This window comes from Anomaloglossus baeobatrachus, unplaced genomic scaffold (assembly GCF_048569485.1).
Source record: "Anomaloglossus baeobatrachus isolate aAnoBae1 unplaced genomic scaffold, aAnoBae1.hap1 Scaffold_2424, whole genome shotgun sequence".
In the NCBI taxonomy this organism is placed as follows: Eukaryota; Metazoa; Chordata; class Amphibia; order Anura; family Aromobatidae; genus Anomaloglossus; species Anomaloglossus baeobatrachus.
The window spans coordinates 132,147-151,677 of record NW_027442054.1 but is presented as its reverse complement, the minus strand read 5'-3'; the positions used below and the strand labels follow the sequence as shown (position 1 = coordinate 151,677).

The window sequence follows — 19,531 nt, the reverse complement described above, 5'->3', positions numbered from 1 at the left end:
CTGTAACCATTCATAGGCGCCGGTGGGCGGGGTAAGCAGGGAATACGAGATTGTTTAATGGGCGGCCGGCTTTTTCAAAACAGTAAAAGCCGCCGGAGCAGTGTGAATGCCGTGCAGAGCCGGGGATCGGTGAGTATGAGAGAGGGCTGCTCAATTCACTTACTCAGGAGTTTAGCGGTCACCGGTGAATCCTTCACAGGTGACCGCTAATCAGGACGCGACACAGACAGAGCCGCAGCATGACCATGAAGTCGGGTGAGGTTCACCCGAGTTCATTCTGACAGTGCGGCTCTGTCTGTGTCTGCTGTCATCTGCCATTCAGCTCTGCTACATGGCTGTCTGTGTCTGCTGTCAGCGGCCATGTAGCAGAGCTGAATGGCAGATGACATAGTAAAAACGCATCCCTACACATTACACACGCTTGGCAAGTCAATAAATAAAAAAAAAAAGGGTGTCCAATGCATACGTCACAGAACACATGATCTAAAGGATCGCACACAAAATTGATCAATTTAACATAGACTACTAACGCACGTGTGACAGCAAATGAACGACCTATGTGCAATCTCATTCAATCGCATATGCGACCTGGGCGTGTCACATCGCATACGAGATCGCATACCTAATTGTAAGGTGTAAAGCTGGCTTTATACGCAGGAGAATGCCGCTAATTCCAACACCTTTAAATTACCCAAACTGGAATCCTTTCCCGCCTCGTTATGAAGACCTACCCCCTCATAACAGAACACTTCTGTTCAAAAACAAACAATTTGAAAATACTAAAAAACACATAAGCCAACTAGTTTCTGTTCCAATCCAAAACGAACTGTCATGCCTGCAAACAGTTCACTCTGTCTTCCTCTTCCCTCTTCAGCTGCTCCTAAAGAATTCCTCTCTCACAATCAACCACACTCTAGCCCCCCTTTCTCCTCACTCCACGCACCTATGGGTATATGACCCCTCCTCTCTCCCTGTACAGTTAAAAGCTGAGTAATTCGACCTCTGCTCTGCAGCCGTGTGGGCAATTGCTAACACACATGACCTCCCTTTCTCCCTCTGCCTTTTCGCTCTCACACAAGCCCCCTCCTTTTTTTTTTTTCTTTTCCCTCAGTGAAGGAATGCAGGGAGTAGCTGCGCAGTTTCCAGACCCCCTGTCTGTCCCTGTTTAAGCAGCCAGTGGGGGACTGACCCTCCTTCTTTGTTGCTAGTGATTCCAACAACTACAGACAATCAACTCTTTGAGAACTAAACAGAGAAATTACAAGCCTGATTAATTACATATTAGTCCGCTACATACACTATATACAAATCGCGGGCAGCAGCTACTCAGAAAGCCCTACTGATTTCTCCCTCTATGCAACTCAGAAATACAGACAGTCAGATCGTATGACCCACGAACCCTATGATGCTATGGGGTCTGGGTCCGTCTCTTTGTTAAACTACCGGCGAAAGATTCAGGCCCGTTGGTCAATAATGTCAACACCCCCCCCAGATCAGAGATCAAACCTTTCGCCGAAGACCACCGACTCGCAGGCAAACTCACATACATTGTATATGAGACTTACCTGCGATTTTTTTGAGAGTGATCAGGTCTCTGTCGGTGGTCCACGGATACTGGGAAATAGCCTCCTGCATCCGAGAGAGGAATTCAACCAATCTTTCTTACGGTAATCTCAGCAGTGCCTCCAACTGTTAAGGACGGGACACAAGTGATCCCTTTTCGATCTGACCGCTGTTCCAAATCATATTGTCATGTGTGCACGTGAGACTAAATAACGAACAACGAGTCAGTTACATCTATCTCCATATAAACCTACACTAGACCTGCATTATTGTATGGTGTATCAGAGAAACACACACAAATCCAAAGATTTGCAAATTTTATTAACATGATATTAACAGACATCAAAAGTTCATCACATAATTAGAGACGGATATCAAAAAACACAGTAAAAAGTTTTTTTCCCCTTTAAAAACACAGAAAAAATCCTGGAACAGTGTGCTATTAAAGCTAGTGCATAGTAGTGGTCATGAAAAAATATACTATAATCATTTGAGTACATCAAACATGATGTTACAAACCTAACAATCCAGCAGAAATGAACAGACTATAAATGCCAATATTTAAAGTGACAGTGCCATGCAAATACATATATATTATACATAAAGGGAACATTGCAGATTAAATATAATTATACATAGATTTCGGCAATGAAAAGTTCAATTCTACAATCGCCCCTATGCAATTTGCCCGCACTCAGGTCAGTATAACCCCAAAATACACCATACCATCCTGCCACCCAGGAGGGGGAAGGGGGAAAAAGACCAAACCGAATGCTGCTGGAAGCAATCTGAAAAGTTTGTGAGACCACTACCTGGAGAACCATACTGCCCAGCACCTCTACGCGCGTTTCACACTCGCTTCGTCAGGAGGTGCTGTGACAGGGAGATGGTCATCATTATATGGTGCTGGACTCACCTGAGGCCCATTACTGGCGCGCAGTGCATGGCGGCGGCCATGCCGCCCACTCCAGTCGGCGTCCTGGAAGTTACGATGCGCATGCACGCTAATCACTTCACTCATTGGGTGTCGGCTGGAGGGGAGGGACAGACACCATCACACAGCGCGCATAAGCATCAGCGCGCCAAGCACCATCTTAGGTTAGGGCAGTAGTATTGGCAAATCACCATAAATCAGGAATGTACATTCAAATTGTGCAAAGATGTTAATACAAGGCAATATCCATATTATAAATATAAACCCAGACACATGAAGTGGGTAAGAATACATAATATCATAGTCTAAATAAGTTCACGCCAAGCATATGGAGACGCAGCGCACAAAAATACCAGGGGACATTCATCCACCCATATATAACATAGAGATACTATTCATTCCGTGGTCAAATCGTGCGCTGCATAGCCACAGCCAGGCACCTCACCATGCGTCCTATAGAGGATAAATTAAACAAAACAAAATCAAATATGCTTTTTAATGCAAGTAAATCCTGAGATATCATTCCATCATAGATGTGAAGAATGTGCAATTTCACATATGGCAGGTTTTCAAATGACCGCTCTCACCAAGCCCTGTATATAAGGATAACCGATAAAAGAAAAGTTTTAAAATAATGACCATAAAAATCAGACAGAGAGCAAGGGGCTTAAGGAGGCAGCTCAGATCAAGACTCAAGCAACAAGTATTGCACAGAACACGATTGAACAAGGAAAATCGCACCAAAAACGCATGAGAACAGGATTCAAATAACAGTATCCTTAGGGAAGGCGATCACAGGAATGGCTTAAAAGACACCAGATCGTTCAAACCCTGAGGTTTAACAGTTTCCAGTGTGGTGATCCACTTTACCTCCTTCTGGGCCAAAACCTTCCTGTGATCACCTCCCCTCGTACCAAAATAGACTCTATCTATCCCTCTGAACTTGAGGAGACGCCAATTACAACTATGCTTTTCTCAAAAGTGCTTAAGTATGTTATTAAGGGCCTCAATTTCTTCTGCTGTTTCAGCTTTCGCTGCTTTTTTAATGTCCCTAATATGTTCAAGGACCCTAACTCTAAATTCCCGGGAGGTCAGCCCTACATATATCAATCCGCAAGGGCATTTTTGCCCAATAGACAACAAACGTTGTCCTGCAGTTAATATTATGTACAATCTTGTAGGACTTGGTATTAGATGCATCATGGAAAGTGAAAGACCTTTCCATTTGGGGACAGGCCCCACAATCTCCCCAGGAGAATGAACCCCATTTGGGTCCCCTTGACAAGCCCAAGAATGTAGAGGGGGGTGAGACATAGTGACTTTTCACTATCCTGTCCTTGAGGGTCCTGGACCTACGTGGTGTAATTGATGGCCTAGCCGAAATGACTTTCACTAAATCACCGTCAGACTGGAGTATAGGCCAATAGCGTGCCACAACTTCATTCATTTCCCTCCACTGAGAGTGATAGGCCGTAATGAATCTGACTTGTTGATCCGATCTTTTTATACTCGGTTTAAGAAGGTTATCCTTCGAGGTATTTCTTGCCCTCTCATAGCCAGATTCAATCGACCTATCACTATAGTGGCGGGACTTGAACCGTCTCTTAAGGTCCACTGCCTGACCCTCGAACAAATCATTCCGAACAAACCCTACGGGCTCTCAAAAACTGACCTGTTGGTATGGAATTGATGACTTGTGGAGGATGGGATGATTTTGCACTAAGAAGGGAGTTAACTGCTGTTCCTTTTCTAAAGATATCCGTCACGACAGAACCGTCCACTCCCCTCATTATTCTGACATCCAGAAACTCTATTGAGCTAGGGCTGCAATGATAAGTTAATTTTATGTTAGAATTATTAACATTAAGTGAGCACATAAACCGCTCTAATTCCTCCTGTCTACCCTGCCAAACCATGAACACGTCATCTATATACCTCACCCACAACAAGACTGAACCCCTATCACTGTCAGGATATTGAATGGAGCGCTCCCAATACCCCAGGAAGAGGCATGCATACGAGGGTGCACAAGACTCCCCCATATCAGTGCCCCTCTCCTGGAGATAGTAGCGCCCCTTGAACAGGAAAAAGTTGTGGGTGAGGATAAATTTCAACAGGGTCAGCAGGAGGGAAACAAGATCACAATCCAAAGAGGTGGTACTCAAATAAAATTCTACACCCCTCAACCCATCAGAGTGTGCAATAGATGTATACAATGACTCTACGTCAGCAGTCATCATTACAGCATCATCATCCATATGTAAATCCTGTATCCGCACCAACAGGTCAGTTGAGTCCCGAATATAAGACGGTAGGTCAAACATCAGTGGTTGCAAATAGTGATCCAAAAATCTACAGGCGGGTTTGCATAGACTATTAATGCCCGAGACTATCGGCCTTCCCGGAGGGTCCTGGAGGCTCTTATGAACTTTTGGTAAGAAATATATAGTGGGAACAATAGGGAATTGGTTCACAAGACCCTCCAGAACACTCACAGGAATAATGTTATCACAGGCTTTTTTAAGAATATTGTCAAGTTCAGATTTGAAGATTGCAGATGGATTACCATCCAATTTCCGATAACAGTCACGGTTATTCAACTGTCTAAAGGCCTCGGCCTCATACTTGACGGTTGGCCAGAGGACTACATTTCCCCCTTGTCAGCCTGTTTCACCACTATATCCTGCATTTTAGATAATTCGTCAATCGCTTTTCTTTGTCCTTGGTTCAAATTATCATGAGATCTTATCTCAGGGAGTTTGCGAAGATCTTGAGTAACCAATTTGACGAATAAGTCTACAGTGGGACAGGTTGACAATGGGGGAAAGGCAGAGGACTTCTTTTTGATGGATTGTGGAAATTTTGAGGTAGTTATTTCCTCTTGTTCAGCTAGTAAGGATTCCAAAAGTTCGACTACCTCTCTATCCTGTACGGATAGTGTGGCCCAATCAGCATCACTCCTTCTAGAAAAATGTTTCTTAAAGAGGAGCTTTCGGCCAAACAGTTGGATATCCTTAATAGCAACAAACCTGTCAAATCTTGCAACAGGCGAGAATGACAGGCCCATCTGCAAAACATCAATCTGATCCTGTGTGAGTAACCGATCAGACAAATTGATCACCTGCAGATTATCTTTATCTTTAGTCCCGCGATCTTTGCCTCCACTTTCAGATTGATTGGCCTTTCTTTTGGTACTGTTGCGAGTTGTTATTCCGCCTGTAGTAAATTCCTGATTTATGGTGATTTGCCAATACTACTGCCCTCACCTAAGATGGTGCTGGGCGCGCTGATGCTTATGCGTGCTCTGTGTGTTGGTGTCTGTCCCTCCCCTCCACTCCGGCTGGAGTGGGCGGCATGGCCGCCGCCATGCACTGCGCGCCAGTAATGGGCCTCAGGTGAGTCCAGCACCATATAATGATGACCATCTCCCTGTCACAGCACCTCCTGACGAAGCAAGTGTGAAACGCGCGTAGAGGTGCTGGGCAGTGTGGTTCTCCAGGTAGTGGTCTCACAAACTTTTCAGATTGCTTCCAGCAGCATTCGGTTTGGTCTTTTTCCCCCTCCTGGGTGGCAGGATGCTATGGTGTATTTTGGGGTTATACTAACCTGAGTGTGGGCAAATTTGCATAGGGGCGATATGTGAACTTTTCATTGCAGAAATCTATGTATAATTATATTTAATCTGCAATGTTCCCTTTTATGTACTATGTATATGTATTTGCATGGCACTGTCACTTTAAATTTTGGCATTTTATAGTCTGTTCATTTCTGCTGGATTGTCAGGTTTGTAATATCATGTTTGATGTACTCAAATGATTATAGTATATTTTTTCATGACCACTACTATGCACTAGCTTTAATACCACACTGTTCCAGGGTTTTTTTTCTGTGTTTTTAAAGGGGGAAAAAAACTTTTTACTGTGTTTTTTGATATCCGTCTCTAATTATGTGATTAACTTTTGATGTCTGTTAATATCATGTTAATAAAATTTGCAAATCTTTGGATTTATGTGTGTTTCTTTGATACACCATACAATAATGCAGGCCTAGTGTAGGTTTATATGCTTTGTTTGGTAGATATGGATCTCTTATTTCCATTTTTGGATTTATACATCTATCTCCATGACTGGCACTGAGGCAACTGAACTTTATTCTTTGAAAAAGCCCCTAGACCGAGCAGTAAGGGGGTGTAAACAAAAGTTTTAGTCCAATCAAGTATCGTAGGACAGGGCTTCATGACGTAGAGAGATCTGCACATCCTCTTCTTGATTGGGTCAGTTCTGACTTTTAGGAATTCCTTTGTCCATCGTCCCATGTGCAAACGGGATGCGGCAGCCATCTTCAAGTTACATATACTGATATATACTGTGTTTAAGGAAAATCACTAAATATGCAATATACATATATACATGTTAGTAAGGAACAAAAGCATACATAAATATGTGTGTTAGTTTACATCTACTGAACTATATACCTGAGTCTATGAAATGGCTGAATTAAGTATTTTTTTATACTAAATTCTTATCCTCAACAGTAGAAGCCATGGCAGGTTCAGGCGTGCCTGACCATCATTGTGGCTGTAATTGGACCTGGTTTTGGACAGCTTTTTGAGGTTCCAGATATTGTCTCCTTAGTTGTCGTCTATCGCCATTCCGAGAGTAACACCTGTTAGGTGGCACTCGACAATCACGTTTGATATGTCCTTCTCTTCCGCACCGGAAGCAAGGGCCTCTGATTCCTCTCTGGTCAGGGTAGTTTTGAAATTGTGGTGAAGGTTCGGCTGTAGCCTGATGGATGGCGGGAGGGTACACTTGCGCAGGAAATGGTGATACATTAGACATGACGTACTGAGGGTCCTCAGAGTCCTCTTCCATCAGGACAACCATTGCCTTCTTGGAGGGCTTCATATTCTTCTGGAAGCTCTTTGCTATAATAATAGCATCGGTCATGGTGGTATTCTCAATTTCAGGGCGAGTCTTCATTATATTATTCCTAAGCTCCTCTCTCAGACTAGCGACAAAGGCTTGTGACAGAAGCTGAGCCTGAGGCTTAATTTGTTGTGAGAATCCGAGGTCTGCTAACATCTGTGTGTCTGGAAGTGTACTTTTCAACTGACTCTGCTTGTTCTTGAATCACATCCTTAAGGCTAGTAGCTTGATCAGATAAATGGTCTTGTGCCCAGGATTTCAACTATTCGCAAAAAGTGACACCGGATTGCTAGGTTTCTTCAGAAGACAGGCGAGAATCATTCAGGGCACCTTCCATGACTGGCCAATAGGAGTCTCCTGCTTTAATTTGGGCCAGTGACATTAAATCTTGCCATGTAGCTGCGTACATCTTCTGGATTTGTACGATATGGCGGTAGAATGGCATAGGTTGGGTCTCTGGGTCTGGCAGTGTGGAGACTAAGGTGGATGCCTGTCCAGTAGTTAACTTTATGTACATCAAGGGTTCTGGGTCATCCTTGTTAAGTATGGCTTTCTGTGTCCGGACTGGTGCTTGATCATCACTTGCAATCTTCAACCATAATAGGTAATCTCCTGGAGATGGTAGTGGGTTTGGATGGGCGAACATATCCTTGAAGGGCATCCAGGAGTGCCTTAACAGTCGCTTCCAAACTCCCAACTAGACGAATTTCTTGTAAATTCAACGTCTGGTCATGGATTAGGGGCATTATGGTTTTAACGATCTCGTTTGCACAAACTCTGATAGGGAATCCGAAAACTCCAGCTGAAACGGGGGGCAAGGCTATTGACCGTAAAGGCATCTGGGTCTGAGAGGTCTGGGAAGCATGTAGGATGGCTGCTTTGACTGCCTCTCGGAGGATCCGGCAACTGGTGTCATGTTGGTTGGAATCATAGAGTGGGCCAACTGCATGAATAACTAGATTGCAGGGCAGGTTGCCAGGGCTTGTAATAGCAATGCCTCCCGGTTGGACAGGGCCTTGTGTACGTACTAGGGCTTCTGAGTCACGTTGAATAGATTCGCCCCCAGCCTTGACTATACGGGCAGCTAGGCCACCTCTGTGGCCCAGGTAGCCGTTGGCAGGATTAACCACGGCTCCTACAGACATGGTAGTGATGTTTCCTTTTCCAACTGAGAGGAGGAGGGTGCCATTGGCACAGGCATAATAGCGCTGAAAGACAGGGTCCCACTCCTCAGATTCTGTAGAAAATGAATTCTGTGATCCTCCATCCGTATGGGGGTTATCAAATTATCATAAGCCACACCGTCCTGTGCATAAGGTACACCCTCCTGTCCGGGTGGATCAAGATCAATAAGCTCATGTGACAGTACAGAATGGGTAATATGTGGTGGGGGCCTATGAGGTTTCAGAACTGGAGGTGCCACTGAGGATGCTGAAAGATTGGGACAAACTAAACCAGGTTCAGGCACCGGGCTATAATAGGTGCCGGCTGGGGTGATGAGTGGACAAAGTAGTTGTGGCTTATGAGGTGTATTGCCATCAGTGGGTGTAGCAAGATGGCCGCCACAGGAAGTTCCAGGCACCTGACTTCCGGGAGTGCTGCCATGCTGGGACACTATGGGTGTAATGGGAGGGGCAGAAGCTACGGATGGAGCCAGGGGTGTTACTTGTAATGGCTGTAAACCAGTTAGCATTCCAGCATACAAAGGAGGGGTTTGATTAGAACCGGATGTAATAACTCCCAAAGGAGGACAATGGGGCACAGTTGGAGGAAGACATTTAGTGATGTCAGAAACAGCAATAGGCAAAGGGGGGCAATGGGAGGGGCTGTGAGCTATAGCAGGCAGTGAATGAGGTCTTTGTCCTCCACAATTATAACAAACATCACAATAATCAGGATTTTGGCAGGCACAAACTAGACATATCTATTACTGGTACTATCGTAAGATGGCGGCAATAAAGTTTGTGAATCTGTCACTTGAACATTTTGATTTTTCACTTAAAACATAACCATGGACTTCCGGTTCCGGCGCTGTGATGTGAGGACCCGGGAGACAGAGCTCCGCACGTTCCTCAGCCCCACACAACGACTACAAGAGCCCCACGGCCGCAGGAGGAGGCGGCGAATGGGAGGCGAGGAGCAGGAGGTGACCGTGCATGGAGCGGTACCTCCTCCGGAGCAGCGGCAGACAGCTGGAGCAGGGTGCTGCAGAGAGAGAAGTGCACATGGAGCGCAAAATGGCGGCCGCGGGCCGCGGCGGTATGCAGGGAGGTGAGCGGGGACGGATGGAGGAGGAGGAGGGGGAGCAGCTGAGAGAACAACGGAGAGCTCAGCAACATGCACAGCAGACAGCCCAGCAGCATGAGCAGCAGACAGCCCAGCACCACGAGCAGCAGACAGCCCAGCACCACGAGCAGCAGGCAGCCCAGCACCACGAGTAGCAGGCAGCCCAGCACCACGAGCAGCAGACAGCCCAGCACCACGAGCAGCAGACAGCCCAGCACCACGAGCAGCAGACAGCCCAGCACCACGAGCAGCAGACAGCCCAGCACCACGAGTAGCAGACAGCCCAGCAGCACGAGCAACAGGCAGCCCAGCAGCACAACCAGTTCCCAGGCCTGCAAATTGATTATGACCGTCTGGCTGGAGCAGTGGCAGTGCACCTGGCAGACAAGATCAAAGACTCTCTAGAGGCCATGGTGGGGGCAGTGCTAGCACCCTTAAAGGAACAGATCACACAGCAGGGAGCCAGGATGTCAGAGATGGAGCAAAGAATCTCTGACACAGAGGACGAGGTGACAGCATTAAAGGGGCAGCTGCAGGAGATGGTGGAGGGATCCCAGGCCATGAGAGACAAACTAGAGGACCTGGAAAATCGCTCCAGAAGAAGCAATTTAAGGCTGGTGGGACTGCCGGAATCTATAAGTATGCGGCAATTGGACAACATATGTGAAGCAGAGCTCCCCAAGCCGCTAGGTCTAATGCACAAATGCAGGGTGGAAAGAGCGCACAGAGTGGGCCCTGTAAGAGAGCGTCCAGGCACAGGAGGAACAAATGGGAAGGAAGACAGCACGGGAGTGACGGGACCAGCCAGGCCGCGCCAAGTGATAATAAAATACTTGGAATACAAAGACAAAGAAGAGATACTGCGAGCGTTTAGAGGAAGGAGGAACCCACTGTCTTTACAAAGGCATAAAGTGCTGATCTTCGGGGACTACTCGGCGGAGGTTACACGCAAAAGGAAAGCCTTTAGTAAGATTTGTACCGCGCTGTATCGTAAAGGCATAAAATTCCAACTGCTGTATCCTGCAATACTAAGAGTAACAAGACGTGATGGATCCCTTTTTGCAACGAAAGACTTGAGTGAGGGGGAGAGATGGATGGAGGAGATGGAGAACAGAAACCAGACGGAGGACTTCCCGGAGAGGCAACATACTCGGCAAGGAAGAGAGGAGAGCCGGGCATCGGGCCGGAACGACTGGATGGAGGGGAAGGCGATACATGCAGGAAGTCCAAAAGCAAGGAGGTCGCTGTCGCGTTAGCCTGGAAACCAGAAAAAGGGAGCGCCATGAGAGAGGCTGCAAGGAGAAGAATCGATATTTTGAACTGAACTGAGGGGCCCAAGAGAGAGGGGACTGACGGAATGCAGGGGATGAGTAACATCTACTGTTTATTATTGCATTTTTACTTTCTGCTTCCACTTCCTACTTCCTCTTCCACCTCCCCTTCCGCTTCCTGCTTCCCCTTTCACTACCTCTTTCACTTCCTACTTCCTCTTCCACTTCTCTTACACTTCCTCTTCCACCCCATCTACCTCTTCCTACTTCTTTTTCCACTTCCTCTTCTAATTCCTACTTCCACTTCCTCTTCCACTTCCACCTCCTACTTCCACTTCCTCTTCCACTTCCTACTTCCTCTTTCACTTCCTACTTACTTCCACTTCCTCTTCCACTTCCTACTTCCACTTCCTGTCCCACTTCCTCTTTCACTTCCCACTTCCTTTTCCACTTCTACTCCCTCTTCCACTTCCTCTTTCACCTCCTCTTCTACTTCCTCTTTCACTTCCTCTTCAACTTCCCACTTCCTCTTCCACTTTCTCTTCCACTTCCACTTCCTATTTCCTCTTCCACTTCCTACTTCCAACTTCCACTTCCTACTTCCTCTTCCTCTTCCACTTCCTTTTCCACTTCCTACTTTCTCTCCCACTTCCCTTTATATTTTTCACTTCCTTTTCCACTTTCATTTCCCATCTCCCTTGTGCTTTCTTTTTCTTTTCCTCCTTTTTTTTCTCTTGTAGGCTTTTCCTTTCTTTTCTCTTTCTCTTCAGTTCCCCTCGCCTCTTCAATCTATATGGACCAAGGTGCCCTGCCCCCTCGGGGGTGTAGGGGATCCTAACATCTATGGGGGACCGTGTTTCTCTCTCTTTAGTATCTACTGATCGCTCTTCTGGTAGCCAGGTCACTTATGCTGATGGGAGGTGAAGTGAAATTGAGACCAGAGGCAGCAAATAATAGGTATGGGCAATGAGGGAGGGAGTATTGTATACTGGCACGGCTATTGACCAGGAAGGCCTTGCTCTGGTGTGTTAGATAACAGAACAATGGGGGACAAACTATATGTAAATGTTAATTACGGGGCTGAGAGGGGATTGCAGAGCCAGGAGCATCACAGAAAAAATGGAAGTGATGAGACGATTGATTGTAATGGGGGGGACAGTTGAGGGGTTGTTAGTTGACAATAGATTTAGGTTGAATAGTTGGGTTCAGGGAAAGCAACGCTATAAGCACACCGAAAGACAACTGAGGGTAGTTGGGGGGTAGCCAACAGGTTTATAGTTAATGCCAAGAAGGGGACACAAGGTTGCGCCCAGGCAATACATAGTTGTCAGTACACAGCGGAGTTAAGGCAGGGAAAAGACCAGGGAAAGGCGCCAAGACACACACAACACAAGTGAGAACATATAGCGACATAAATGTCCCGAGATGTTGGGATAATGGTTAAATTAGTCACTTGGAACGTAAAAGGTTTGAAGTCTCCACATAAGCGCATGATGATATTACGATACCTTAAAAGACTGAAGGTAGATATCGCACTACTGCAGGAGACCCACCTGCAAAAAGGGGATTTTTTTCATATGCAAAAATTATGGGTGGGGGCGGTAGTCGGGTCAGGATCCCAGGGAAGGAAGGCAGGGGTAATGATCTTAATAAACAAACACTTTACTCACGAAATAGTGTCCCAAGACAGTGATGATGGTGGGAGGTACATACATATCAAATTAACTAGCCCACTGAGAGAGTTTAGCATGCACAATATATACGCCCCTAATAACAAACAAAAAGCCTTCTTTGACTTTATCACCAACAAATTGGGAGTGGATGTAGAACCAAATAAGATAGTGGGGGGAGATTTTAATGCAGTAGTTTCGAAAGAGGAGGATAGGAGGTATGGCAAGGAACAAGGTAGGCAGAGTAGGAATACAAAGGGTTTGATGGCCAAATTACTAGAAGACACAAATCTGCAGGACAGTTGGAGAACGCAACTCCCATATGAACGTGAATTTACACACTACTCACACCCACACGAAGCATGGTCAAGGATTGACTTTATGTTAGTAGACCAAAGACTCTGGCACAGGGTCAAGGATGTAGACATAGAGAACATGGTTATATCCGACCACAGCCCGGTGACCTTAGACTTAAATGACAGAATACAGAGGGGCTCGGATTATATATGGAGATTTCCATCATTCTTACTCAAAGATAAAGATTTTATTAATACATTAAAGGAGTGGTGGGAGGAATATTGCGGCACTAACAGCGGGCACGAGGAAGAGGCAATGCTATTCTGGGAAACAGCGAAAGTAGTATTAAGGGGGAGACTGATGGGGCATGTAGCCAAAATCAGGAAACAGACGCAAAAACATTACCAGGAGGCAAGCACTAGTTTGAGAGAGAAATACACAAGGTACCTAGAAAACAAATCCCAAAAAGCAAAAGAAGAGTGGAAGGAAGCAAAACAAGAGTTTGACATGTGGGTAGGAAAACGAGAAGAACTAGTAAGGTCTCAGCAGGAGGTTGACTTGCACCGATTTGGCAATAAGGCAGGTAAACTGCTGGCTAACCTGGCAAAGGGAAGACGACCGTTGACGTTAATAGCTAGTATGACAAGACAGGATGGGATCAAATCGACGAATCCGCAGGAGATCAACCAGATCTTGGGGGAATACTATGCCAAACTATATAGTAAGGGGGATGAAAATGGAGAAGGAGCGAGGGAGTGGCTAAAGACATTAGGACTTACACAAATAACCGAGGACGAACTGACTAGACTGAATGCGGACATCACAATAGAGGAAGTGCAAACAACAATAGGAGAACTGAGTATACATAAAGCACCGGGGCCTGACGGGTTCAATGGGGAATTCTATAAAGTACTAAAGGAGGAAATATCACCGACGCTGACTCCCTTTGAATTTAGTGGGGTTCAGAAAGGTTTGATAAAGGTTCAGAGTTTTGTTCGACTAATGTACCGTATGTTTGGTTAGGCTCTGCGAACCGAACCCTGAAAGGTTCACTCATCTAGTTATAATATACGTGCTGTTGTAGGGCAAAAAATAGTTGCACTGGGGAGTAAGTCCCGAAGGCCAGCCGCTGCCGTATCGTTGCGGCAAGCATCAGTGTCCAGTAGCCTAAATGGCCACATTTCCAGGGCAAAGAGTCTGTAAATATGCCCGTTTAGTGTTTAGTCCTGTGGGTGGGTGCTTGTTTGGCTAGCTGTATATTTTTATTTCCATGTCAAGTCCTGGATTACGGCTACTTGAATGCTGGGCTGGGAAAAACGTCTGACAATGTTGCTGATGGTGCTTGTGAATGTGCAATGTCTGGTGCCTGGCAGGTGTCATCTGTGCCTGGACAGGGGATTGGCAAGCATGTAGCACTCTGTACTTTCTTCCTCCCTCTCCACCTGGCCCACATGCAAAGCTTTTTTAATTGGGAGCATGAAGCATTTGAGGAGGCACCAAAGCGGGATGGTTATGCTGATTATGGCTTCATCATCACCCCATCTTCGTTGTTCGCTCAATTTTTTGTAGAAAGTCACAGATTTCAGACATACATGTTCATGAGTCATTTTTTATGTGTGGGGGCTGACAGAAATACCTCATGTTGGAGCTGGTATTATAAAGTGCGATGGAATATATTTGGCGCTATATAAATAAAAATTATTAAGCTGTATCTGGTATTCAACTAATGCCTTCTGTTGGCAGAAAGCCTTGGCAAGTACATGTGCAATGTGGAGTTCCAGCGTGGTCAAGTCACACAGCTGTCGCTAAGCTGCCATTTGCAACCGCTGCTGAAGCCCTGCCAGACAAGTGGAAGCCGGAGTGGATTGGTTGAAATGGGCGCACACACAGCGTACCTTTACAAGTAGCTCTGGCAAATTGGGCTCGTTTTTCATAAACTGCTGAACCACGAAGTTGAGCATGTGGTCTAGGCATGGTGCATGCTGCATGTGCGAGCTTCCTAGGCTTCAGAGCCACCACCAGTTTACAGGCATGTTAACACACACGACCATGGCTGGTTGTTGGTTCGGATTGCAAGAGACACAGATCTGTCTCGTCTATTGGACCTCTCAACAACTCTGCTGCAGTGTGCGATTTATCATCTAAAGGCAGTCATTTAAACAGAGCTTGTTGCTGCTTCACCGAGGCAGTGCTTCCAGCTTGGGACTCATGGGGTGGGTAATTCAGACCAGGATGAAAGGAACTAGAGGCAGGACCCTCCAAAATTTCTGGTAGAGGGCCACCTGTGGGCCTTTCCAAATGTATGAAAGAGGACCTTTCAAAATGTATGAGTGAGGGCCCTCCAACCATTATGGTTAAGAATTGCATGTTGAGTCTGTGGATATGGTAGGAAAAGGAGCAGCAGGAGAAACCCCCCCCCCAAAAAAAAATAAATCCACAGATGCCATCTTGTGCGCAGTGTGTCTGGAGTTAGTGTAGGGGTAGCTTGTGTTGTTGGTCATTGAAGGGGCAAATTTTATAAAATCTGTTTTATTCTTTTCACAGATGATTGTGGCATTATACAGAATACATATGAAGAGCAAGTCATTGTCCCAGATCTACCCTCAGTCCTTTACACCCAGGATCCGTCATCTGCTGCTTCTAAACAATGTGTTGATTTACTGCAGAATGTTCAACAAAATAAAAGCCACAGAAAGGGTGTTAAACAACAAAGAGCTCACATGGGGGAGAAGCCGTATTCATGTAATCAATGTAGAAAGTGTTTTACCCAAAAGTCAGCTCTAATTTCACACAAAATAATTCACAAAGGAAAACCATTGTCATGCCCAGAATGTGGAAAATGTTTTACTTTGAAATCACAGCTTGAAGTTCATCTAAAAACTCACACAAGGGAGAAGCCATTTTCATGTTCAGAATGTGGGAAATGTTTTAGTTGGAAATCACAGCTTGATAGGCATAGAAAAACTCACACAGGGGAGAAGTCATTTTCTTGTTCAGAATGTGGGAAATGTTTTAGTTGGAAATCAGAGCTTAATGTGCATGTAAGAACTCACACGGGGGAAAAGCCATTTTCATGTTCAGAATGTGGGAAATGTTATAGTTGGAAATCAGAGCTTTATGACCATATAAAAACTCACACCGGAGAAAAGCCATTTTTATGTTCAGAATGTGGGAAATGTTTTATTTGGAAATCACATCTTAATCGGCATATAAAAACTCACACAGGGGAGAAGCCATTTTCATGTTCAGAATGTGGGAAATGTTTTAGTTGGAAATCATCCCTTAATATGCATATAAAAACTCACACAGGGGAGAAGCTATTTTCTTGTTCAGAATGTGGGAAATGTTTTATTAGGAAATCAGAGGTTGATGACCATATAAAAACTCACACAGGGGAGAAGCCATTTTTATGTTCAGATTGTGGGAAATGTTTTATTCGGAAATCAGAGCTTAATGTGCATCTAAAATCTCACACAGGGGAGAAGCCATTTTCATGTTCAGAATGTGGGAAATGTTATTGTTGGAAGTCACAGCTTTATGACCATATAAATACTCACACCGGGGAGAAGCCATTTTTATGTTCAGATTGTGGGAAATGTTTTATTCGGAAATCAGAGCTTAATGTGCATCTAAAATCTCACACAGGGGAGAAGCCATTTTCATGTTCAGAATGTGGGAAATGTTTTATTCAGAAAAAACATCTTGATCAGCATATACAATCTCACACAGGGGAGAAGCCATTTTCATGTTCAGAATGTGGGAAATGTTATTGTTGGAAATCACAGCTTTATGACCATATAAATACTCACACCGGGGAGAAGCCATTTTTATGTTCAGATTGTGGGAAATGTTTTATTCGAAAATCAGAGCTTAATACGCATCTAAAATCTAACACAGGGGAGAAGCCATTTTCATGTTCAGAATGTGGGAAATGTTTTATTTTGAAAAAACATCTTGATCAGCATATACAATCTCACACAGGGGAGAAGCCATTTTCATGTTCAGAATGTGGGAAATGTTTTCTTCGGAAATCACATCTTGATAGGCATATAAGCACTCACACAGGAGAGAAGCCATTTTCATGTTCAGAATGTGGGAAATGTTTTATTCGGAAATCACATCTTGATAAGCATATAAGCACTCACACAGGGGAGAAGCCATTTTCATGTTCAGCATGTGGGAAATGCTTTGCTCACAGATTCACTTTTGTTAGACACATGAAAATTCACACAAGGTAAAAGACATGTTTGTTTAAAAATGTGGGAAATGTTATAGCAGTAAACTCTTGCCTTAGATCAGTAGATGGAATGCTTCCAAATTGTTGTAATGCATTTGTCCCATCGGCCGTGATCTGCCTGGTATGCATGCGCAGTTCTCTTGCGGTCTCCTCCATCTGTGCACTGCATCTCTATGTACTGGGCCGCCGTGATCTTGTGATTTCCACGTGCCCCGGAGCCCCATGTGGTGCGGTGGGTGGGCGGGCCTGCTTCCAGGGACGCTCATGCATCAATCTCTGGCGGGTCATGCACTGATTGGACACTGGACCTTTTTATGCTAACGTTCATGCACATGAAGTCACTCCCTGACGAAGGCTCACGCTAAAATGCCCGTCGGTTGGTCACTATTCTCTATCAATACCGGCAACACTTTTTTGCAGTGCAGGATTACGCGGTCTGGTTTGCTCTCTGCATCGAACCTTGTAAGCGGATCTCTGTTTACTATCTTAGATGATAGTATATTCTATTCCCTGTACAGTCTATTTACATATGATCCCTTCTGTATGATTTGGAATAATACGACATTTATCACACCAAGGGCTCTGGTTACTAATATGGAATATATAGTTGCATTTAATCAGTGCCATTAAACACTCTGTTAGCACATTGCAATTTACATTCCCAGATCCTTTGATGTAAATCTACCATAGGTGGTCATTTTTGTACACATTTCAGTTTAATTCTTGGGCTGTTTATATTACTTCCGATATACTTAGCATTTGCAATTTTTTATATAATCTGTGCCTGCCTGGATTACCATTTTCCGGTATTGTAATTTATACCTTCATTAATATCTATGTATACTTTAACATTTAGCAATTACACTTGCTATGGGAATTGTGTGCCCTTTTTCTGACGGTGTGGTCACATTTTCCACCCCCACTGTATCACCTTCTATAACTTAATAAACAATTTTTTGCATTAAGGATGTCTGATCGCTTTTTCTTTTTTTGTCATTAGCTGACGTCAGACGTACTGGCTGATGTTAGTTGACGTCTCCTAGAAATTCCAATGCTGGGGGCCGAGAGAGGTACATGAAACCGGTGGGGTCTAGTGCAGGACTGACAGAGGAAGCCACCTGAAAATGGTGCTATGTTGGTGGTGAGTACCAGGGGAAAAGCCTAGCAGTCTGAGGGATCCTGAGTGAGGGTCGGAGGCAAGGCGAGACAGAGAAGGGGTGAAGAAACCAGTTCGGTACACCCCAGAAGAAACAACCCGGACACCGGAGTCCGAATCTGCATGGGTTTAGTCAGTCCCAGCAGAACAGTCCGGAAGGCGAGGGGGACTTCAGTCTCCCAGCACAGAAACACTTGTAGCACAGCCATCAATAGAGACAGGGACCGCAGCAGAGTTAGTGGTGCCCAGGAGAACAGTTCATTACGCCTGCTATACAAGTGAGAGACACAGGAGAGGTCAGGGCCAGGCTTAAAACAGCCCAGGAGTTAAACAGACACACAGCAATAAGGAGGCCTCAAAATTCACAGATGTGTAAATCCCAACTGCCACCCGACTACCCGGACTGTACCCTGGACTTATCCCTGCTAACATTAGTATAGATGCAGAAGGAAAGACCAAGTGTGTGTGTGTGACAGTTATTGCTATCCAAGGTCCTGCTCTCACTACAGACTGTGTTTGCCTGAACATGGAGAGCCACATCTCAGCGGCCTTGAGGAGACTGATATCAAGACTTGTGTGGTAAGCTGTCTCCCTGTGTGTGAAATCTCGATATTTTCTAAAGGTCTTGGGGACATCGCTCCTTCATCATCACCCCGGAGGTCTGCAAGCAGCGTTGGTAACATTACCGAGAGCCGTAGGTGGCGTCACAAGACACTATTATTTTATTTATTTTTACTATTGTTTTTATCAGACTTCTTTTAACTGCCACCAGGGCCACGGGACCGGGCACAGCCACCTGTGACAATCCGCCGAAAACTAAAAGCCCGAGACCGGGTACCCCACGGCCCTGGGTCAGGCAGCTCCACCGGGCAAGAGAGAGGGAGGACGCCTCCGCTGAAGCCTGGGAACGGGATCGTACAGTAATACTGCAGTGGGAGCTGGCAGGTGAGAGAGATGGCACTCCCGCTGGCCTGGGAGTGGGGACGTGCGGGGATACCGCGTTGGGGCCAGGACCGGGCGCTTTAATGATTAGCCTTACGCAAATATAGGATATATGTTACCTGATTGAGGATAAGAACAAATTTATAAATAAAAAGTTAATACTTCATCAATCTGCATTACTGATGAATTCTGAGGGAAATAAAAGAATAAAATTATATTTATAAAAATGAAACACTTAAAATAAGCT

At 45.2% G+C, this 19,531-nt stretch overlaps 1 protein-coding gene across 1 annotated transcript in view; it reads left to right on the top strand.

Moving 5' to 3' along the window:
• Positions 1–18,113, top strand: part of LOC142262029 (uncharacterized) — a 111,507-nt gene extending 93,394 nt beyond the window's left edge. Inside the window, exon 7 of the mRNA XM_075332152.1 lies at positions 15,494–18,113. Within this exon, the coding sequence (XP_075188267.1) occupies positions 15,494–17,187 (1,694 nt within the window). The 3' untranslated portion in view covers positions 17,188–18,113. The remainder of the gene's footprint in view (positions 1–15,493) is intronic.
• Positions 18,114–19,531: the final 1,418 nt, after the last annotated feature.